Source organism: Pithys albifrons, chromosome 3, assembly GCF_047495875.1.
Source record: "Pithys albifrons albifrons isolate INPA30051 chromosome 3, PitAlb_v1, whole genome shotgun sequence".
Taxonomy (NCBI): Eukaryota; Metazoa; Chordata; class Aves; order Passeriformes; family Thamnophilidae; genus Pithys; species Pithys albifrons.
Window position 1 is genome coordinate 46,775,090 of NC_092460.1, and position 23,942 is coordinate 46,799,031.

Sequence of the window (23,942 nt, forward strand, 5' to 3'; positions counted from 1 at the left end):
AAAAGTAAGTAGCATTTTTCACCCAACTCTGTGTAACAGCAAAGAGCAAATAGCTTTTAGCATCTGAAGCATTAGCCTAAATAATGTGAAAAGGGGAGAGGTTCTGGTATAGGCATGCAATACTGAAAGGTTCCAGACTTGATATAGCTAGTGATGGCCTACATAGATTTGTTTCTTGTATCTTGCTGCAAAAGAGGGCTTGGACTAGAGTCCTGAGCAAATCCCAAATATTTGCTCCAGATTTGTTCTGATTTTTGCTCCTACAAGCCTTGCCTTTGCAATTAGTTTGTATTGGGTGGGTATTTATGGAGAATATTGGAGATAGGTTTTAGGAAATCATTCCAGATCCTAGGATTTAGAAATTCCTTGTTTTGAACTTACTTGGGTTAGTGTATGTTATCCATAAACTACCGGCAAGGCCATTTGGTTTGAAAGATTATTTATGTGAAATTATACCTTTGGTACATGTTAGACTAGGTCTCCCAGAATCTATTGTAGCAGACCTGGAAATAAATAAGACTGCTACCTTCTGCTTTGGGTTCACTTAAAACCTAAAATATGGAGGAGAGGAACAACTGAAGTATCACAAAAAGTTCTACATGACAAAGAAGAAATCTGTGCTGATCTTTAATCCTGCCTCTGGGTCTGGGAGAGCTGCCTGTCTTCATGTGTATTCACAAACACACACTCATATAGAGTTTCATATTCTTAGAAAAAATAATTAATCATTCTGGGACACTGTAAGGGTTTACAAATTGTCTGCAAATGTTATGAGTTATTGCAGCAGACTTGTCCAAATGGCCTCTCACAAAGCTCTTCCAGACAGAAATGAGGAAAGACTCTTTGCAACCCTTTGGAAGGAATCGAAATAAATTCATTTGTAGGAGAATGAGCCAATAAAAGTTCTCCCTGGTCACTCCGTAGAAGGCAGCTGAGGAAAGCTGAGATTTAAAGGATCTTCTGTTCCCCTTCTCTAGAAGGGCTGAGAGCAGAGATTGTTCTTTATGTATACCCACAGAATGGAAACCTCCTCTTAAGAGGTGCAGAAGGGCCATAACTGTGGTTCATGTCCCATTCTTCCAACAGCAAACTGTAAAACTCTGCATTTTGTAGAGCTGTGGAGAGAGGAGCTTGATTTGCCCACATGGGCATCCTTTTCCCTGTGGGCTGGAAACTTCGAGAGAGATTATGACTCTGGCTAAACATCACAGTCTGGCCCAGTACATTTCCTTAATGAGTTTTTCAGGGCAAAAAGTATAAAATAAGCAACTAGGAAACACAGAGCCACTTAGCAGTTCTTGGCTGATGTAAAACAAGATGTCCCATTTGCTACATATTGTGATGCTCCGTATATTTTAATTGCATGGCAACTTGCACCTAATAGAAATGGCATTTTGCATTCCTATAAATAGTTCCAGCTATCCCATAATCTCAGAACAATTTACTAATATTAATGAGTTGAGACAGGGGAAAAGATCTTGTCCTCCCTTTACCAACAGGGAAACTGAGGTAATTAAACAGGCAGATTTTCAGTGCCTCGTAGAGTAACAGTCCTGGCCTCAGAAGATGTAATAACCTGGATAAGCCAGACAGCAATTCATAGTTTTGAGTAATTTGGCCAGGGAAACTCCCCAAAAATCACATGGAAACAAAGGGCAGATTTCAGGGTAAGGAGTAAGGCTTTTGCCCCCACCTTCTCTGTTGTACTGTTGCACTAAATGTTCTTGCAGGTTCTCAGGCCATGCAAAAAAGGCCAAATACTACAGATATGAATATATTAAAGAAAAAGTAACCAATACCTACAAGAACACGATCAGATTTGCGGAATCCCTTTTGTCTTATAAATGCCTGGTTTTAGAGGGTACAGGTGTGAGGGTACAGGTTTATGTGAGAACTCTGCCACCAGCCAGCACTGATGGTGTCCTGCAGGGTGGCACTCCATTCCCGTTCCCATCTATGTGCCGGGATGCTGACAGTAGAAATAAAAATACAATTTGCAGAAGTCCTGATTCTGTAACACAGAACAGCAACAACAGTTGGCAAATAAGGCAAAACTGGCTGAGCTAAAGTCCCTAGTTTTACTGCCTTTTGTCAAGCTGTGAAATAAGCGGGGAAGAACAGTTGCACATGGGTTGTTCACTGCTGCACTAAAGCCCTGGAGGAGGTCTTTCAACAGCACAAACAAAAGTTTGATACCCAGCTCCTGGTGGCTTCCAGTGGGATGGAGCTCTTTCATTTCCCTTCATACTTTTAAATGTCTTTGTTGGCTGCACCATTGAGAATTTCATGGGGAGTGGAGAAGTGGCAGAATCGCTCTGCAATTGCTTCCTCTGCGGCTCCTGCTGTCTTGCAGTGAACTTGGGTCATTACCAAACTAAAGACCAGGCATAAGGTACTCTGGAGAAAGCAGCATCTGTGGAGAAGACACAGAGAGCTTGGTTTAAGGCACTTTCCTAAGAGCAAGCAAAACTCAAACCGGGAAAGCTCCAACACTAAAAATATGAATGACATGGTGATGGTTTTGGGGCACCGGATGGGAAGGAAAGGTGCTACCATTTAGGGTGGATTGACAGTCTTTGGCAGACAAGCTCACAAATATAACCTGTTGTAAGTGGTTTGTAGAGGGCTATGTGAGGCAGAAGCCAGAGAGACACTTCTGGGAACAAGTAGCCCTGAGCTAAACTTTAGTTGCTATGTAGAGCAGAGTCAAATCCCTCACAGCTAAGATGACACTTGAGATCTTGTTACAGAAAAAAGATAGGAAGATGTAGCTGAATTCCTGCCTGTTGGTATCTGTATTCTGCTCTTCATGGTCTGCAAAAACTCCTCCAAGCTCCTCCCTGAAAGCGCTCCTTTGCCTTCAGCTGAGGTGGATGTTTGCATTGCTTGAGCTTGGCTCCGAGCTGCATTTCCCCCTTGCCCAGTGTCAGAGGGCCATATTTGCCTGAGGAGTGGATATGCTGAGGGGTGCCCCCCCTGCCCAAATTTGAAAGAGCTCTTGGAGGCTGCACCCAGATCTATGGGCACATAGTGCCTGAGCTGAGGCTCACAGGTCAGCTCTTCTGTTTTTGCAGGGAGATTCTCTTGAGGATTATGTGCTGAATATGCAGGGGTGTTTCTTTGTCCTCTGTCTATGAAAATCCTGGAGCTGTTCAGTTTGATCTTGACATTTCCACAACCTGAAAAGAAAGACTCAAACCCACAACTTGGAAGTTAAACATATCTGGCCTTTGGAGGAGGTTGGGTTTTTAGGTTTCCACTCTGGAGCTCTGCATAAGCTTAAATTGTCATTCAAATCACCGAGCTCTATCCATGTAGATGAGCCAGCACTGTTGCCAGTTGTATGAGGTTATAAGCCAGTGCCATCCACTGGCAATTTACATCAGCTTGTCCTTGGCCTCATTTTTTGAGAAAATATGCAATCTTTTATATCTAAATAATCTCTCTTACAACTTTTTCCCTTTCCTCATAGGAAAAGGTAAGTAGCTTCAGGTAAGGAGCTATTTGCCATTCCTTTGGATCTTTTTTGGCATGCATCACTGAGGTGCATGTGTGCGTTCACATGTGCTGGAGCATTGTCTGAAGCTCCTAAAGGTGCTTCACACCAGGAAAACTTTGCTTAGGGCTATATGCTTTCCTACTAGTGTGTTGTTCAAGTCACAATCAGCTTGAGAAGTCTTAGGAATGATCTTTCATTGCCACACCTCTGTTACATTCTACAGCTTTCTCTTCATCCTTCCCATCTGCTTCTGTCAATGCCAAGATAGTTTATTTTAAAATGTAGCCCATTAATTAGGTGTTGATCACACTGTGCAACCAGACTTGTTGAAAGATGCAGGAAGCTACTTTGCGAAGGTGTTTCCTCAGAATTTAAAATTTCTGCTGAGTTTTCCAGCCTCTACAAATACACCTATAGGCAGCTGAAGAAACGTGCAGGAGTGGACAGACTCTTTTGGAAGGCTGAGCTGTTTGAATAACAGCCATCAGGCTGGTGTTGACAGTTACTGAGAATAAATAACAATTCAGACCAATAACCAGTTTGAAATTTCCAAAAGGATTCAGTCATTTGGGTATCTTGAGGAACCTAGCCTATAAATCTTAAAAGCTACTTTCAGCAGTAACTTAGGCACTCGGAATGCAAAATCTCTTAGAAAGTAAAGTTTTGGGGTGTTTTTTTAATATATCTTTTCAAAAATAGCACCATGTAGCCTCTGTCACAGATGCAGTAACTACTGAAAAATATCTTCACATCTCCAGCAAACAGAAAACGACAGGAAAGACTGAAATGCCTGCCTGTTGTGTTGCAGAAAAGTGTTCAGAAGCTGAAGCTTGAGATGAGCATTCTGCTTCCCTATTCCTGTGGGTTTTCTGGATTCGATTCCTCTAAAACAAATGTCAGGAGAGATTCCTCAGAGAATGTCAACAGACTCAGCTCATGCTTCTGTTCTACAAAGTCTGAGCATGGGGGTCAGCAAACATCAGTGTTCCCCTGAGGTCTGCAGGTGACCTAAAAAGTGGCACTGGAAGACGGAGCCAGAAAATTCCCCTTTTTTTCTGCCGCTTCATAATGAGCTGAAATGAATGTTTAAGATGGGCTTGAGTGAAGCAATATTCTGTTGTATGAAGGCAGGCTGCCCTGTTCTGCAGAAAGGGCTAAGGGTAGAGAGGAGAGGTGAACCCTGCAGAGCACTGGAGCAGGCACTGTGTTGTAACCATCTCCCAAGAGAAAGTCCTCCCTTGGGAGAGTGCTGTGCTTGTGTCTCTTGCCTGGAGATGATCAGGAAAAACTCCTCTTGCTGGGCAGAATTTTAATTCCTTGCTAAACTGCTTTTCAGCAGAAAATTGAGGTTTTATTGTAATGACAGGTTTCATTAGAATATTTGTTTCTCACATAATATTTTACCTTTCTTGAAAAAATTAACACCTGAAAATGGAATGTGCTGGCTGATGACTGAAATACTTCAGCTGAAGGAAAACGTGGGCTTTCCACAGAGGAGACACACACCAAAACCTGCACTAAAAATAACCCTGATGACATCTGAGGATGCTAAAGGGCTTGCTTATGGATTCCATGGGGTAGCTGATGCCCTTTTGTGTGTCAGCCAGTGCCCAGCCAGCACTTGGTGATTGATATTTTGGTTGGGACTTGGAGTGATTTTGTAAGGCAGGTTTCGCTGTTCTTGAGTAATTGCAGTGATCTGTAACGTTGCCTGTTGTGTGTCTACACAGTTCAGAGTAAGCAGGACACAGGTTATCCACACCTGTACATCATGCATTCCCCGCGTGAGATGCGAACGCCAGGTACTGAGTGGCATGTTAATAGCAGACTGTTAACCCTATCTTGTGATTTCATAACACAGATTCATCTTCATACTAACTCAGGTTTGACTTTTTTTTTCCCTACCCTCTGCTGCCTTCTAAAATGTTTCCCTGCCAGAGGCAGGAGCTGTTTCTTCATTTGCAATAAATAAAGGGCATAGATGTGACACCTGCCCTTTCCTGGGCTCTCACCCGGGGAGTAGACTGTGCCCAGGGATCTGAGCAATGTACAGCTGTGATATAAAGAGCCTTTTGAAAGGGAGGCTTGGCAGCTTTCCCAGAAGCTGACAGAAGGGTCCGTTTGTGCCTTACCTGTGATTAATTCTTTTCCGTTTGTGTTTGCAGTGGAAGGGCTTGAGCCCAGCACTAACAAAACCCATTTTGTTATGCAATTCACTGCCTCTAACTGTACCTCCAGCCTCTGGGGCTTCCCTACCTTTCCAGCTGTTGACTAATATTAATCATGTGTATGCTGCTTAACCATCTAGGAGTGACCCTCTAAAGTGGCATTTAATATGTTTTGAGGCAGTTGGCAAAAGTGAATTATGCAAGAGGACTGTAGTGGAAACACCTAGGCAAGGATGGAAAAGGTTCTGAGACAGCAAAGAAAGTCTGAGTTTGAGTGTTCAGGACTGGGTGTCTGTGAAAATCCCTCTCTTGCTTCTCTATCATCTCTTTCTGGGAAGGGGGAACATAAATAGAGGACTAATTCAAGGGTATCCCAGCATGTCGTGGATGAGTCTTCAGTGGGCTCAGGGTACTCTGAGACTCTACCACTGCTGGAACAGCTGCTGGGGACTGCATGTGAGATGGGTGATAAGAAACAGCACTTCTGGCACTCTGCATTTAGCAGAGAACTGGGTCCCACCCTGGCATCCTCAGAACCAGGGAGAGAGAAAAGATGCTTTGCCAGTGCCTCTGTCCCTGAGCAATGTGATTTCTCAGCTTGCTGGGGAGATGTGTATTAACATGCAGGCACTGGCCCAGAAGAATAAGTATGTTACTTTTCTGCCTTAATGCGGTGAGCTTTTCGTTTTGGGGTTTTGAGGCAGAGGAACGTGAGGGCCTGGCAGACTTAGGTTAAATTGGTATCAGTGGAGCTGAGCTGGTGAGGGTAACAACACTAGAAGGAAAACCCAAAGTACTGCATGGGATATCAGAGAGAAAGAAAAGCAGCCTAACTTGTTGCCACTGTAGAGGGCAGCCATGTGGAGGTGGTTAGGGTATCTGTAGGCCTTTAAAGAGAACCTTATACAGGGATTTGAGTAGTCACTGTCACATTTTACCCTGGAGAGTTTGGAGCGTAGACACGTATCTTGCACAGGTACTGGAGAAAACTGGCTAGAAAACTAGCTGTGTCCAGTACCTTGCAGGACCTCATCCCAGAGCAGGACCTCATCCCAGAGCAGGACCTCATCCCAGAGCAGCTAGGCTGGGATGGGATGGGATGGGCTGGGTAGGCTGGAATGGAGCTAGCTCTCCTGGCATATGTGCTGAAGTCCAGAGGGGACTTCCCTGCATCCTGCCATAGACCTTCATTGGGTGGACATTCAGGAGAAAATACTCCTGAACTCCCCACCAGGTCTCCTTTCAAATCAATCAACTAGTCATCTCTGGTCCAACAACTTGAAAGCCTTAAGCTTTGCTTCAAAAGAATTAATGAATTCCCCTCACAGTTCAAGTGCATTCACCAGGAGTGGGGAATTCCTTTAGATCTCTGCTGAGGAATGCTTTTAAGTCAGGAGACTGCTTGTATCTACAAAGCAGAGTTGCTTGCTCACCAATGAGCTCTCTGCTGGAAGCACCATCTACCTCAGAAGACTCACTCTTGTTCTCTGTTCCCTCTTGCCTATCTGTAAACTACCCCATGGCTAGGTAAATATTTTTAATATATCCTATGCCAAGCTTTCTTCCCCCTCCCACAGAAAAAGATGCAGATCGGCTCCCTTTGACTGCAGATGAACGCCCATGTCTAAAAGGAAACTGGCCTCACTCCAGATGTCAGCCTCATACATCCTGGCACAACATTTTCTAACATCAAACTGTAGCAAGAAAACAAACTCTGGTTTGCTTCTCCAGTGTTAATATCACTGCCCACAACTGCTGCAGGGAGCTCTTACAGCTGGACTTTCACAGTTAGGTTGATAGGATGATAGGATAAATGGGGAAGAATTATCCATCTCAGTGCTTAAATGGGAGCTTCTGAGCACCTCAGTTTGGGCACTGTGTGAAGGGGAAGGTTAAATAGGCTGGTCACATCCACTTCTCTCTCAGAGCAGTGCTGGTGGCCCAGGTCATGGACTTTTGCAGTTGTTCCCAGTTACTTCACAGGCAGCCCAGTTCAGCCTACTCCAACAACAGGATTTGGCTTAAAAAAGCAAGTTTTTTCCCCAGCCATCCAGTTGCAAGCAAAGCATCCCTTTTGTCTCTCCTGTTTCTGCCTGATTTATTGGTAAAAGCCAGCAGAGGCTTTGTGGGGAGCAGAAATCCAAGGCCATGGCCCTGTGAGCTTGGCTGCATGCTGAGGGGTGTGGGGAGCAAGCTTGGTCTGCTGTAATAGCTTACCACTCCCCTTCTTTGCTGCTGGCTTGTTAGCAATGACTCTAAATGAGCACATGCTTCAGCTTTCTCACTGAGCACATATTTTGGCCGTTGGTGGTATGAGATGTAAGTATTTACTGTTATCGACAGAAGCCAAAGGTCTTCAACCTCCTCTCTGCCAAATGAGATCAATGTTCTGCACTGGAGGTCTGAAGCCACTGTCTATATGATGGCCCTGCTTTCTTGTGTTGATTCTAAGGTCTTTTTTATCTTTGTCCCATCTCTGTTCCATGTGTTGGAGTTTTTAAGCAACTCTCATGTGAATGTATCAGATCTTGAGCTAATTAGAGCTTAGTTTATACTGCTCTTTTCACAGGCTTGTGGGCAAGGTGGCTTTTTATGGGCTTGTATCTGCACACCACAAGGTTAGTGCCCCATTGGTGACCCAGGGAGCTGGGAGCACCTCCCCTGTGTAGGCAAGCTCCCGTGGGATTGTCTGCATCTGTGACTGGTTCTTCACATTTGTTGGAGTTACAAGCAGGGATCCTCCTCTCCCCCGCTGCGGGACTGGGTTTGGCCTGTTCTTCCGTGGTCTCAGTGCACCTACATGTCCTGGTATGTGGTGCTGTGGTTTGGACTGGTGAGTGAGGCCTCCAGCTCCTAATGAGGCACTGAGAAGTCAGTACCCAGATTTTCCATCAGTGCATACCCATAGGCACCCTGGAAGGAGGAGATGCATTGTCTTTATTGATGCATGTGTGTGTTTTTAAAAAGCTTGCTTAGGTACAGCTGTGGCTGGGACTGGTGAGTTCATGGAACCTGCTAAAAGCTCAGTGACAGAGACAGGACCTCAGACCCACTGGCAGATTGAAGAGGGAGCTGCCAGGGGCTCTCCTCTTTAGTGCAGATTCTCTGCTTTTATTCACTGCAGGTAAAGGTGACCATTGCTCTTCCAATTATGCCTCTCCTCTTCAGAAGCTTCCCTCTGCTCTAACCATGGAATTGTCCCCTCTCTTGTATTTTCTGACTTCCTAGCATCTGACAGATCCAACTGGGAGCTGCCCTGCTGGTAATCAGCATCCCCCTGGACACACTCCTCCCTGGCTGACTCAGTCGGCCGTGGCGCTTCAGCACAGCCCTTCTGAGCAGAGAAGCAATTGCTCTTTCTGCCCTGTCTGTCTAAAGCTTTCCCTCCCAGCCCTCCCGGCGGCTGAGTCACTTCCTTCTTTAAATCTGGCCTTAAATCTTCCTTTTCTCTTCAGCCAGTGATTCACTCCTTTTGTGAAGCTCTTTGCAGAGCTCCCACAGGAGGACACTGAACAGTGAGATGCTCCTGGGGTGTGAGACATCCTCCTTGTCTCAGAGCCACAGCAGTGAGCCCCTCTCGGAGGGCTGATGCCTGTGCCATGCTAAATGGTGTCTCTTAGTATCAGTATTTCTCTTATATTAGCATTTCTTTCACTGCTACATCTGACGTAGTAATAGGAGCCAAATCCTGCCTGTGGGTGAGTGTGTGTAATTTCCTTTGACATCAGCATGTGCCTGTGAGGGAACAGCTCTACCCTTTCCCACCCTGTTTGATTAGATTCAGTAAGGGAGTCATTACAGCATCTCTGCCACTCCTCCTTGCTCCTCGTGGGATTTAAGGAGCACCAATGAAATGTGCTCAGAGCAAGGAAAGCTTCAATTTCTTCTCCTAAAGCCTGGAGGTATTTTTAGTATAACATCTATACTCCTCAAATCTTATGATTTTTTTTTTGTCCTTCACCTGTGTCCTTGGCCTTTGACCCTCTTATATCTAAGAGTCTCGCCTTTTCACAGTTTCCTGGTGTGGAATGGAATCACCAACAAACAGGATAGTTGAAAGATGTCATCACGAATTAACAGTGTGACACTGCTGAACTTGTCTAGACTTGCTCCGGTTATCAGCAAAGCGTGGGATAAAATTTGCCAAAGCTTTTAAATCCTGCTTTCATCTGGGACTTAGGTAGTTAAGCATTAAATCCAATTGACTACCGTTGCAGCTTAGACATACAAATACTCAAGGTGCTTAGGAAAGCATCCTGTGGGTGCCTTGCCCCCAGAGTTTGGGCAGAAATGGGACCAGACCCAGTTTTGTGAAGGGTCTGGTGGTTTCCTCAGGACAGTGGTGCCTATGCCAGTGCCAGTGGTGTTAAGAGCACATTAATGGAACATTTGGAATTGAATGAGTGGCAGGCTGTGATGCTTCAGTCACCCTGTAAGGGAAGGGTCCGTTTGTGAGACTGTTGTGAGATGGACTTAGAAATGCATCCAGGCTGTGCAGATGTATCTGTCTGCAGCTCTGGTTTTCTGAAACGTGACCAGTGATCATTTTCCAAAGAGCAACAAAAAAGTAATTTTCCAGTACACTAAGTCTGCAAATAAAATGAAATCACTACTGTAAAGGAACTTTATTTTTGCAGAGGGGATGGGGCTATGGAGTTTGTTAGGAAAAGAAGACTTCTCATCCAAGGAGAAAACTTTTTAAGTGATTCCTATGGGAAACATAGCAGTCAAGTAAATGACAACTGCAGTTTCTAACAAATAATGATAATCCTAAACTCTGACTTTTAATAAAGCTTCAGCAATCACATTTTTCACTTTCAAAACAAGCAGCCCTCGAGAACAACGTAACATGTCCTTTGCACTTTTTTTATGTGGCTAAGCTTACATTGCATGTATTTGTTTTCTTTTGCTTAGAACGAAGTGATCAGCCAGCAGCTCTCTGTCATTTTCACTCATTGCTATGGACCCTACCCAATTCCAAAGCTGGTTGAAATTAAGCGCAAGCAGACCTCCCGCCTCGGTAAGTGTGGCTTGAAGGTACTCGGTTCTCCAGGGACAGCTGTGGGAAGTCTGCATTGCTGGCCAGGTGCTTGTCAGAGAAAACCCTGAATTTGAAAGACAGAACTAGAAGAAGGAAGGGGCCCAAACTCAGCCTGACCTGAAACTCCCACTGAAATCAGGAGGGTCGTCAGGTGTGTTAAAGTGGGACCATAAATCTGCAAGAATTTGTCAGTGTTGCTAATTAGGCAGGGATCCAAGCCTTGGGCCTGGAGCCATGTCTGTCTGTCCAATCTCAGACTGCTGTGTCTGGCTGCAGGTGAGGCTGCAGCAGCACAGCCCTCCCAGCCGGACCAATGGAGCCCAGGGTGTTTTCATGGGGCTGAGGGAAGACCCAAGCAGTTTTCCAGGACCCTCTTCCCCTTGACACAAAGACTTCCTTGCACAAGGAGAGGGGTGTAATAGGATATAAATGAACATGATGCCCTTCAGCATCTGTTCAGCTGCAGTTTGCATTGGGTAGCAGAGCTGGGAGGCTGTGCCAGGTTCACACAGCATGGAGTGCCTGTCATCTCAGCAAAGGTCGCCACGGACTTCAAAGCTTTGAATTTGTTTTATCTGAACTCCATGTGGTTGTCTGAGGGGCTTCTGTCTCAGGCTATCCAAAATAGCTTTATGGGCTTTACCTATTAAAAACAATATCCTTCTATTCTATTGTCTTCTTCTGTCAAAACAGGAAAATATTCAGTATGTTCATGACCTCCACTGAATTAAAGTTACGGTCTTTTTGTTGCCTTCTTTTTGTGATTCTAGATCCCCATTTTCTTAACAATAAAGAGATGTCAGATGTTACATTTCTGGTGGAAGGAAGACCATTTTATGCACATCGAGTGTTGCTGTTTACTGCATCACCAAGGTAAAATACAGATACGTTTCTCTTCCTTAAACAAAAATAGAATTTGATTTTGTGGTTTTGCAGCTGGTTTTTGTTTAGTTTGCTGCAATTACAAGTCTTTGAAGGCTAGTGGCCCAGTCTTCAGTTTTTTCTAAGCAGCATTTCTCCACAGTTTTTTTTCTGGTTGATCTGCCAGACATTTAAGAAGTGCTACTATCGCTCAATTTCCACCCAGTAAGTGATCCATGCTTCTGGCCATGCATCTGACTTCACTCTGCTAAGGCACATTTGCATGGAGCTCATTGCTCCATCCAGCTCTCAATCATACAGGAGTCTTAATATTTTGATTCTTAATAATAATTTATTGTGAGTGGCTAGACCCCGCCTTGCATCAGTTTAGGCAGTCTCCAGGAAAAACCAGCTACTATCACACAACTCATTGACAGCATTTGACAGTATCCAAAGGCAGTACTTACAGTCCATTCCCTGTACTCCGGAGGCTGAATGTGAGTCACCCAGCTCAACCTAACCTCCAAGTGGCTCACAAACCTTATTTGTATGCAACTGTATAATTAAAGGTGTGCTTTTTAAAGAAATTTAGCTGGCTCTCTGTAAAAGCTTATTTCAAGATGTGGCAAGGACAAACCACTGAGTTTGGATAATTTAAGCAGTGTGGGAATTGGTGCTGGTTGTGCTGCCAACCCACAGCACTGAGTAAAGAGATTTGCATAAAGCAACGGCAGTATCTGACCCTGCCTTTAATTAAGAAATGGATATTTTGGTTTAGAGCTTCTTGGTAGATATACAAATATGTTCCAAACTCCAGCTTTAAGCCTGCTGAATTGTGTTCATAATAGAGTTTGACACTAGTGAAAGCAAATAAATTGTTATATCCATATTTTAATTAACAAGATGCAGTCATGATATGGAAAAGGTTACATTACCATCCAGCAAATGCTGGTCTTGATAGATAAGCGCTGAGCTTTGAACTACTACTGGAAGGTCAGGTAATTATCAAAGAGGGGAAGTACAAAGGCAGATATTTCTGGCAGCACATTTCCCATTTTCAACTTCTGATCAATGAGAATAGCTGGTTTTGAGAAGTAGATTGTTACATATGTATACATCTCACATAAATCTGCAATTATTAACTTCAAATACATTTCTTTCCTGAAACTTGTGTCTGAATTTCCATTTTTGATAATCAGGGAACAGCAACATGTCCAGTTTTCTCTCTTGCCTCTTACACATTTTGTATTGAGCCTGCATAGAAGAATTAAAAGTCTTAGTGTAGTTGTTTTAATAGTTTGTTCCAAAATATTTTTTAAAGCAACGCAATGGACATAGGCCAAAATTTATCCCCTTAAAAATGGAAAATACACAGGTTTTAAATGTTGCAAGTCGTTCTAGAAGATTGTGTTGCCTCCAAGAAAAAAAATGGTTTTGTAATATTCATCATTACAGAATCTGAATTTCCAGTGTACATTTTATTCTGTTCTTACATTAGGTGTATTTTTCAAAAATTTCAAATTGAAGTCTCTTAGACAGAGACTTCTTCCTTTTACTTTAAACTTTATGTCAGTGTCTAAATCTTGATGCTTTTTGATGACTGTTTTTGCCATACTTTTTCACAGAGAAAATTGGGTTGGTTATTCAATTTTACTCTTTTTTATTTAGGTTTAAAGCATTGCTGTCTAGCAAGCCCTCATCTGATAGTACTTGTATTGAGATCAACTATGTGAAGTACCCCATCTTTCAGGTAAAGTCTGTTCTCACATTGAATTTGAATGGAACTTGTAAGAGGAACATTGTACATGCCATGTCCAAATTGGTACATATGTATCTGATAAACACATAGCTCAGAGTGGTGGTTTCAGTACCACAGGCTTCATCTCCATTCATGCACTAAGCTGTAGAGTGCCATTGATTGCAAAGGTCGTGCCTGAGTGGATACAATAACATGCATTTCACTTACATGGGCCACACAGACAAAGCAGTGCATGTCAAGGTAAAGCACCTGAGTCTTTTTTCTGTACTTAATGGACAGATTTGAAAGAGACACAGTTAATTCCCTTTCTTACAGTATTTTCCAATCAATTTTTTCCATGAAAACACAGAGAAAACACTTGCTTTCCATACCTGTAGCATCTACATATATGTATATGCTTCCCTTTATTGAGTCGGAGCTCAGACAGTTCCATTTATTGTCTGTTACCATTGCATATAATTCCCAGCTGCCTACAGTAACTTTAGGCTTGCTGGAAGCTCCCTGCAGAGGGATCTTAGCTGGCTTGTGTTACAGTGCAAAGCCTCCCCCGTTCTTTCTCATCATCCTTGCATGCCCACACACAGCTGGATGAAGGTGAGGGTGCCATTGCCTGGGAAGGAAAAAACGAGTAACCATTGTATATGCTATATTTGCCTGAATCAGTGATGTGCTTAACATACTGGGAAATACACTGAAAATTCAGAATTAATTAATCAGTTTCCTGAAAACTGATTTCCTGAAAGTCCAGACAGTTTGAAGATCAGGGCTGAGACATTGTGCAACCTGTGAAAAGAAAAATTGAACTTTGCTGAGAATATATCTTGAAATCAGGAGGTTTGAGCCAGTTTTATATATAAATCCTTGGTGGTGTTGGGAGAGCCCTGGGTATTGCCTGCAGTCTTTACATCACCCACTGTTCCCTGATGCCTTGGATTGCTTTTTATAAACACTACTTTTGTTTCATTACAGCTGGTTATGCAGTATCTTTATTATGGAGGTGCAGAGTCACTCCTGATTAAAAATAATGAAATTATGGAGGTAAGAGACATTTATCTTAATTGCATTGAGAGCAATGGTAAGTGATCTGTGTACCATTCACCCAAGGACACATGGCCATTGGACAAGACATGAGCACTCCTGTAAGAGCCAGCAGTGCTTCACCTGGAATGCCCAGGCTGTCTGCAGTCCCATGGGAGACACTTGGTCTCTTTCTTTGCTTATCATCCATTATGATTACTTTTGCTAGTATGAAGCTGACTGTCAGAATAAAAAGAGTAGAAGAATTATGATCATCAAGTGAAAAAGTATCTGAAAGGAAAATATCTAAATAGAGGCAAAGTTGGTGTTACCAAAATCTGGAAGCAATTCTCAGCAGCACAGTGTTCCAGCCTCTCTCCCTCTCAGCCTGATAGATAAAGTGCTCTGCTCCAACTAGGCCAATCAGATTCCCTCTGCCACACTCTTTACTTTTGGTTTATTAGCTTAGGCTCAGATGTTCAGATCTATCTCAGCATCATTAAAACCATCCATTTTGGTTCCTCACATGGGAGAATTCTTGGGCATTTACATGGCTTTATCCCTGAGACAAATCCCAACAGAGTCACAGTTCAGTTCTATTTCAATCATGTGACAATTTTCTGAATAAAACCGGAATCTGCTCCCTGAGATACAGAGACTTTGCCCCTTTGTCCCTGGATGTAAAACATCCTTGTGGTGTTGTGGCCTTTCACAAAAGCCGAACCAAGCCAACTGGAGCTGACTGAACCTTCAGTGTAGCCATGCAACCACAACCTGTATGGATGTAAATTCATCCTCTTCCAAACACTGTATGCCGTCCCTGTCAGCTGTGATCAGCCAAACCACTCCAACTCAATCGAACTAAGGGATATTTGAGCAAATTCTTGATAATCATTTAGGGAGTTTTCCTGTTGACAATCACAAAATTATGGCAGCCAAAAGAATGCAGGTTGGTAAATAGTAAAATCAGAGCTACTTAAACAGCTGGTGATCGTCAGTGTACTGTCTGCCACCATGATCACAGAGTCATAGAATATCTCAAGTTGGAAGGGACCCATAAGGATCATCAAGTCCAACTCCCTGCTCCTTGCAGGATTATGTAAGACTAAACCATCCAGATGCACCTTGAACTCTGGCAGGCTTGATGCTGTGACCACTTGCCTGAGGAGCCTGTTCTGTGACTGCCCACTCTCTCAATGCAGAACCTTTTCCTGATGCCCAGTCTGCACTTCCTCTGACATAGCTTCATTCCATTCCTTGTGTCCTGTTGCTGTTTTATTGTTGTCTGTATTAGTTAATCTCTCCCTATGACACTGTTGTCTGGCAGCCAGAGGATGGAACTGGTCAGGACTGAAATTATCCCTCTCCTGTGCAGGCAGTGGATTTTTAACTAAGCATACCCACACTGACTTTCTGAGCTATGTAGGAAAAGTTCACTAATTCTCTATTTCACTCATAGTTTTGAAAGAACTCTTGAATTTCTAACCTTTTCTGAAATAAGGAATCTTAGACTTGGCAGTGCAGCAGCTTTATAGAGATGTGTGTGTTATCACCTAGGCTGTTAAAAAGCTTGTGCTGCAGTTCAGCTGGCAGCTTGCTCTACTTCTGTGACATCTCAAAATTTCTGTGACTTGAGAATGTATGACTGATTGATTGATCTGTTGATAACAGATCTGGCCACGGTTCCTCACAGTTTAAAGTAATTACAAACCAGCACATGACTGCTTGAGCCACAGAGGCAGCTGGAATAGGATTTGGCTTTATCTTTCAAAACTGCATTTAGCAACTTGCCTTATTACAAATATGATAACAAGAAGCACCAGAAATACTCCACAGAAATCTTTGCTGCAATTCATAATTGGGGCCAGCTGGCTGCTATCACATCAGCACTGCAGATTTCCAGCACTTGGATTTATTTATGGTATTAAAGCAGAGCTTGAACAGACTGCATAGGAGAAGTCAGAATAATGTCATGGAAGTTTCAGGGTTTTGTTTGTTCCCCAGTGCTTCTGACTAGCAGCATGAGAGCCCCTTTGGGATTCACAGGATAGCTTTTTATCATGCAGTCCTAGATAATAAGGGCTGTATAGGGGCCTGAATACCTGAATAAGTGCTGTTTAAACACCTGAACAGCTTGGTCTAAGGTTTGGCTGGGTGTCAAGCTATGAAGAACCTCAACCTGCTTCCTAAGGCAGAGCAGAGAGCCAGAGCCAATGACTACCATGGAAAGACATAAAATGAAATGCCTTTTCCCTGCTGTAATAGGACAGAATGGGGGCCATAGAGGAAGTCTTAGCACTACTTAAATTAGTTGCAGAACTCAAAATTTAATCCATTTTCACCCCACTCGTGTGCAGAGATCCCAAGGCAGTGCAGTCCAGGAAGTATAACCACAGGAGGGATGCAAAGCCAAAGAGGGAAGTCAGCTTAAGTGCCGGTGTCAGGAGAGCCATGGTGGAGCAGCGATACAGACACATGGCACTAACATGAATGTTAAGTAGGGAGTGCCTCACACCGAGCTGGCTCCCACCTTTGCAATTGTTTCCCTCTGTGCACTCACTCCTTGGAGTAATGTGGAGCCAGACAGTGTTTCAGTGTCTGTGGCCTAGACATCACCTTAAAGCTGCTCACAAGGAGCATATGGAGGTCTGTTTCCATTTCATTGAGCCTGCTGAGGTGACAGATTGGAGGTTTATTGCCTCTCTAGATTGTTAAGGCTGCCCAGGGTGGTCATCATCATCTGGTTTGAATTCCTCTGTATTCTTGGTCCTGACCCTTCTGCTGACATCCCCACATCCAGCCCAGGTGCTCTGTTTCAGCCAGATCTTGGGGAATGGTTGAACCGGGACCTTGGTTTTGGGGAATGTCATTGCAAGTCCCTCCTTGCAGAGTCATGTTTGCAAAGTGAGAAAATATTCTTCAAGCTGCCGTTTCCTTTTTCTCTCTCATACACCCCACCTCTCTTCACCCCATTCCAAAGTCAGCATGGGAATCTGAGCAGGCTGTGGTGGTCTCTTCATGCACAGGTTCCCATAGTGTGATCTACAGGGACTGTAAAAAGTTGAAGGAACCAAGCAATCTTGTCATTCTGACTTTCTGTCAGTACTTTCATGCTAACTGAAGCAGGAGCAGAGAAAAAAGTATAATGAAAGAGTAAAGAATCAAACTCTGATTCTGTACTGCTCAGCAGTTTTTGACAATTTTCTCTGTGCCTTTTGTTTTTTTTAGCTTCTCTCTGCTGCTAAATTTTTCCAGCTTGAAGCTTTACAACGACACTGTGAGATCATTTGTGCAAAAAGCATTAATACAGAAAACTGCGTGGATATTTATAATCATGCCAAGGTAAAAATAACTGCATATTCTTGCATGTTATGTGTCTGTCGTCATAGTCGTAGGTCAGTTTTGTGATAAGTAGGGATATATTTATATCATATGCTTAGTACGTCTGTTATGTATTTAGGATTTGTCTTTCATTTACTGAGACTGACTGGCTGATAGGTACATAGTGACAGCCCTAAATCATGTAGTCTTAAATACAAGGTGACACCTTCTCACCCTCTTCTCTAAGTGGTTCAAACTCAATTTGAGTGTATCACTGTGTGGAAGACCAATCCCTTATTCATGGCAACCCAAACTGCTGAGCTGATTCAACAGGAATCACCTAAGTGAAGGAGACACCTCTGCTTTCACCTTCCAAACTACATTTTCCCATTGCTATTGCCTGTTTCCTCCTGCCTGGAGCCCACTGGGGTGATACATTCAATGCTAGTGACAGCTTGTCAATACATAAAAATGCCATGTTGTGGAAGTGCAATGGCTCAGAGCCCTGCAAGGATAGTAATGAGAATTTTATGTCTTGGAGAGCTTCTTATTGGAATCAAATTATATACTTAGCTTGTGAGGTGGCCTCAGTCATTAGACATAAAAAACATGGCATTTTTTGACCTAGAAAACCTATTTTCATGCATTGATAGAGGTGGTTGCCACATTGATGAGTTTCAGTTTTTCTCCTCATATGTAGTAGTTAGACTTTCACTTGGCAGATGGAAATGATACACAAAATAGTGAAATGAAATATTTTTTCTGCAATTTACATGGTGTATATGAAAGATAAACTGATGCATTGTGACATAGAGGTTTGATTGAATAGAGTAATCCTGCTCCAAATGCCTGCAGATCTGACCTCCATTCCCATCATCAGGAGTTTCCTACAGAGAATAGTAATGTTAGGTCTTGATGCACAGATAACACACAATCAGTGTTTGAAATAGCACGAAGTTCCACCTATGAAAATAAGAAATCAGGTATATCTGCAGCTCCATTTATTTTAATAGGAAGAAAATTACAGTGCAGAAATCTTTTGAAAAATGTTTGATTTATCTTGTAGCTCATGTGGGAACTTCCAATTTCTATTACTGTTAGTAAAATTAATAATTTTGTTTTGAAATCATGTGTTTTCTTTGAATTGTGAGATGTGCCTGTTATTTACACCGTGACTGAAGGAAATTTTTACATGGGGCTTTTAGACCTGTTTGAGGGACTTGTACACTGCTGGTGATGGTACTGAACAAACCCAGTGGCTAAATCCAGCTCCTGGTTTGCCTGTAAGAGCCCCAGCCTGAAAGTTTTTTGTGCCTGCATCTTCCAGTGGAGGCAGTGGAAATGGTGTACTGGAGAGGCTTTAACATCCAGAGTCATGTTTGCACTGATGTGGTAGGGGAGACAGCCAAGTTAGCTGTGAATGAAATTTTGGCTTCTGGAGTTAAACCACATCACCCTAAAGCACTGCATGGCTAATTTACCTTGCTTTCAGTGAATCACCAGGGTTAAGCTTCATTCTATTATAGCTAGGAGGTCTCTGGGACCTGAACTCACACATTTAAAGCTAGTTCAGATACCTCTCTATTATGCTGTTTGCAGAGTGTAGAAGATGCTTCATCTTTTTGCTCCCAGTCTGTGTGATGTGCAGGTGATTAATCTGAGCACAGATCATTATTTCCAGAGTGCTCTCATCACAGGGTAGCCTCATTTGTTTGTTATGTGAATGCAAGATAATGTTCTGTGGCGGGAGAGGCCAGATGGTCCTGATGAGCCAGGGGAGCTCACACACAGCTCAGGCACAGCTTCTAGCCAGCTGCCTGCATTTCCATGTTGCTCCCTGAAGTGTGGAGGAAGAGTCTGTGTTAGACCCGAGTAAGGATGGGAATAAGGTGAGCAGGCACTGGAGACAGGAACCACCAGTTTGGAGTGACTTGCTGCTGTTGCAGGTACCATTTCTAGTCCTTCTTAGAATCATCACAGAATCATAGAAGAGTTTGAGTTGAGAGAGGCACTTAAAGATCATCCAGTTGCAACCACCCTGCCATGGTCAGGGACACTTTTCTTGTCCTTGCTGCTTTGCAAGCTCATCTGCACCTGCAGGAACTCGAGCAATGCTGAGACCTGCCTTTCCAGACTGGCATGTGCACAAGCAAGCTGGCCCAGAGACACATGGAGCACAGCCTTTGTCATCATGATTGAGAGAAAGATACAGTTTGGTGGAACCATAACATGAAGTGGGGACAGATTTGGAAAGCTATTTGTGTCAGGGCCCTAGGTTATAGTACAGTGTTTAGCAAGGTGATGCACTTTGTAGTAGAAGCTGCAGGAATAAGAGTTTGAAACCCTGGATTAAAGAGGTGAACTACTGGTAGGAAGGTGTGACTGTGAATTATGTATATTTACAAATAAAAGCTGAATGGAGAGTATTAATATCATTAATATCCCAATGGACTTCCAATTTCTAAAATTTCAGTTGTAGACTTGTAGAATATCAGGTTAGAAGAGACTTCAAGGATCATCTGTCCTGAACTTTCTTGGCAAAAAAGTATGGTCTAGACAAGATGGCCCAACACCCTGTCCAGCTGAATCTTAAAAGTGTCCAGTGCTGGAAATCTATCGCTACCCTGGGGAGATTTTTTCAATGGCTGTTTTCCATTTCTTCTCTAAAGATTCCTTAAAGCATGAAATTTTGCATGACAATTTTCTTCAGTCATAAGTCCCATATTTGCTAAGGGTGGCATCTTGAAACTTGGTCTGTAATACATTTTCCCACTCAGCATTTGAGCAGATTTGCAATCTGGCCCTCAAGTACAATTTGGAAAAGAGAAGTCCATTATTTTCTCAATCTCATTAATATATTGAAGTAATGAATAGGGATGAATGGTGTTTCAGAGAAGAGTACAGATTCACACATATGCTGTCACATGCAGGTGCAAAGAATGCACCCATAATTTCATGAAAACTTGCATTGTTTGAGATAAAATAAAATTAATTTATTTTCTTGGGGAAGACAAGTCCTACCTAGCCCTAATCTGTATTTATTTTCTTTTTAAGCCATTTCCATTCTTCATTCTGAACATGATAAGGTGGTGGGGGGTAATAACACTGCTGTGTCAGTGTTCTAGTTTGGACCCAAAGCTATGCAATGCCCCAGCAGTTCTGGCCCTTTAAGCTGCACCTTGCAGCTGAAGGTTCCCACTTTACTCAGAGCTTGGACCCAGCAGGAGCTTACTTGGGCAGGAGGGTGGGCTGAGCACTACTCTCTACACTTGCATGGCTTATAATTACTCCTACAGTGGAATATCCCAGCTATACTCTTCATATTACCAGAGAATACAGTCAGTGAGTGATGACCAGAACAGGTCACCCATCGAGCGACCAGTGTGGGTCATTTCAGGTTTCCTCATAGATTTTCACTCACACGTTTAAGGTTTGCTCACACATTGCAGTGTCCCTGCCTATTGCCTGATGCAGTGTCCAATATAAGGGAGATACTGACAACTCCAAACACGTGCTCTACAAACCTCCATTTCTCCTGCAAAGACTCCTCAGAGCATGAAATTTTGCATGAGAGCTTATTGCAGTCATATGTCCCATCCTTGCTAATGATGGCATTCTTGAAACTTGCTCTGTAATGTTTTCCCAAACCTGTAGTTTTAGAGTGTAACTTTTAGCATGAAATCATGGGCCTGGTAAACTTTGTGGTAAAACTCCCATCAATTTCCAAGGGAGCAAAGCTTCAGCCCCTGCAATTTTGTTTTGCCAACAACCAAAGTCTTTTAACATGGAATTATTATGGAAATCATCAGCATAAAATACTGTTTGATTAAATCCTTTCCCTCCATGTATTCATATTTGTAAGTGTACTATGTGTGTCTAAAAGGCTTAGCTTGTGTATTTGTCTGTGTGCAGCTCTTATGCACTGTATTTGCTGATTGGGTTTTATCAGACTGGTTATCTTTTTCTAATTTCACTTCTTGTAGTTTCTCGGCGTCACAGAACTATCTTCCTATTGTGAAGGCTACTTTCTAAAAAATATGATGGTCCTCATTGAAAATGAAGCTTTCAAACAGCTGTTGTATGACAAGAACGGAGAAACATCTGGTCAAAATGTACTAGAGGACTTACAGAGGACGTTGGCCACAAGGATTCAGTCAATTCATTTGTCTTCTTCAAAGGGCTCCGTTGTGTAAAGCTGAGGAAGATGGTAACCCTTTAATAAAAGACCTTTCAAGTTAAGTCTGCTGTTGCAGTTGCATAGACCTGTTGCAGTTGCTTAAATGACTACAAAAAAGAAAATTTAAAAAATTCTACTTTGCATCCAAATAGTTCTGTTTTGGCCAAAGGTGCTGCGCTGGGGCCGTGTCCCTGTTTGGATGAGAGAATACAGGAAACAAACTTCCTCCATGGTTTTGAGCAAACTGGATACAAGAGTATCTGTGAATTGCTGTTGTACTCAAATTCTGAACATATGCCTGTTTATGGATCTTGATGCCAACAAAAGCCAGAACTCCCATCCGTGAACGGCAGAAGCTGATGCCTGAAGGGTAGTGCTGGGGAACACCTGAATTGACCAATTAATCATTTACATCAGATTTGTTCCAGTGTTACACATTTAAGAACTGTATCTGTCCTGGAGTCCATTATCTTGTGCATTTAAGAAATTTAAGAACTGATACTGCTGTTGAGCAAAGATCAAGTGTATTAGAGAGTGGGTAAGACTGTTACAGTCGAGGAAATATACTGGCAGATTTTTAGGGGAGGGAACTTTTTAAATTGTTCATAAAAAATGGGGTGGCCTTGTAGTTTAAAAACTATTTCTTAAGCTTAAAATTTCATTTTCAACAGAGCTATGTTTGAGAATCTATGTAACATGTTTTGGTTTTTTAAATGGTAAAATGTACATTGTGTAAACATACATATGACCAAGTTTTGCTTGTATTCTTTCCTAGGGTGGTATAATCTTGCCTAACAGGCTATGGTTACACCAAAGAGGTACATTACCCAGACTATCTCTAATACAGTAGTTGGGGGGGCAGGAGAACTGCATGCTACTCGTGCTTTGGGGTTAAAAACAATGACAAACTCAACAAACATGCATTTGCATGGTAACTGTACCTGTGAAATGTTACATTTGTGCTTTGTTTTGCCAAGACAAATGCAATGTTACTTCTTGTCAAACTTCATTTGTGAGATTAGCATATTTTTTTATTTGGTGAGATTGGCTGTGATATGATACCCCTGGAGCTCCTTCTCAAGATGCTGATTTTTGTGTGTTGCAGTGAAGGGATAATAACAGATCTTTACTTGAGTAATGTGTGGATATTTTGCTACTGGCCAGAGATTGTTATCTGAGTTAGACTTTTTTAAATTATAATTAAATATGTACTAGAGAATGATTCCTCATTGTATCCTGAGAATGTATAGGCTATCTGCAAATGCAGGGCTTGGGTGGGGTGGGATGGGGGTATGACTTAAATGTCAAAGCTTCATTTATTTTGCAGCATGTTGTTACCAAGACAAATCTGCTATGTGCCACAACATTCCTGATGCTCTGTCTCTGCAAACCACAGCAAGAAGTAGGCAAAGATGTTGCTTCTCCATGGCAAAGTGACATTAATATACTTATTTTCTAGCATGCCATTCAGAAAATTTAGAAGTTTTATTTTGACAGTGCATGTTAATCTCCTTTGTTGAAGCATCTACGTCAGGTGCCCTTCCATGTTGATTGCTTGTGACATGCTTAGAAAACACAGTTTTGGCTTTAGTTATCAACACAGTAGGAAGCTGTTTTATGACTGAGGTGTAAATCCTTTGTGTTTGGTCTTCTAAAGCCTTTACAGTTTCTGCAACAAATCACAAAATACCTAAACTGCCACTAATGTTGCAGAGACACAACATGTCAGTCAATTAGACTATTTTTTTCTGCACAGTAGGTGTTCACACAAGATGTTGTCTGTAACATTTAAGTAATTGCAAGTTCTGTGTGAATGTTGCAATCATAGAGAAGTGAGACCGTAGTTGATGCAACAGCAACACACAGGGGTGCTTGTTGTTTGATGTGCTTCCTCATCGTTGAAAACCCATCCTTCCTTGCCAGTGATAACTAGGTAGGAGCAGACCTCACCCCACAGCTTTATGGTTTAAAATAGTGAAGTTTTTCAAACAATAATCAGGAAATTAAATAGAAAGGAAACACTGATAACCCTATGCTAGTCCTTCTGATGAGCTGACAGTATCTGTGGTAACGTTCACTGGTTTCCTTTCAGCAATAAA

General features: G+C 42.6%; 1 protein-coding gene across 1 annotated transcript in view; it reads left to right on the forward strand.

Moving 5' to 3' along the window:
* The window catches only part of ABTB3 (ankyrin repeat and BTB domain containing 3), a 171,590-nt gene extending 149,006 nt beyond the window's left edge, over positions 1 to 22,584 (forward strand). Inside the window, exons 12-17 of the mRNA XM_071551653.1 lie at positions 10,582 to 10,687; positions 11,479 to 11,581; positions 13,238 to 13,319; positions 14,298 to 14,366; positions 17,574 to 17,687; positions 21,650 to 22,584. Of these exons, the coding sequence (XP_071407754.1) occupies positions 10,582 to 10,687; positions 11,479 to 11,581; positions 13,238 to 13,319; positions 14,298 to 14,366; positions 17,574 to 17,687; positions 21,650 to 21,859 (684 nt within the window). The 3' untranslated portion in view covers positions 21,860 to 22,584. The remainder of the gene's footprint in view (positions 1 to 10,581; positions 10,688 to 11,478; positions 11,582 to 13,237; positions 13,320 to 14,297; positions 14,367 to 17,573; positions 17,688 to 21,649) is intronic.
* The last annotated feature ends 1,358 nt before the right edge of the window (positions 22,585 to 23,942 follow it).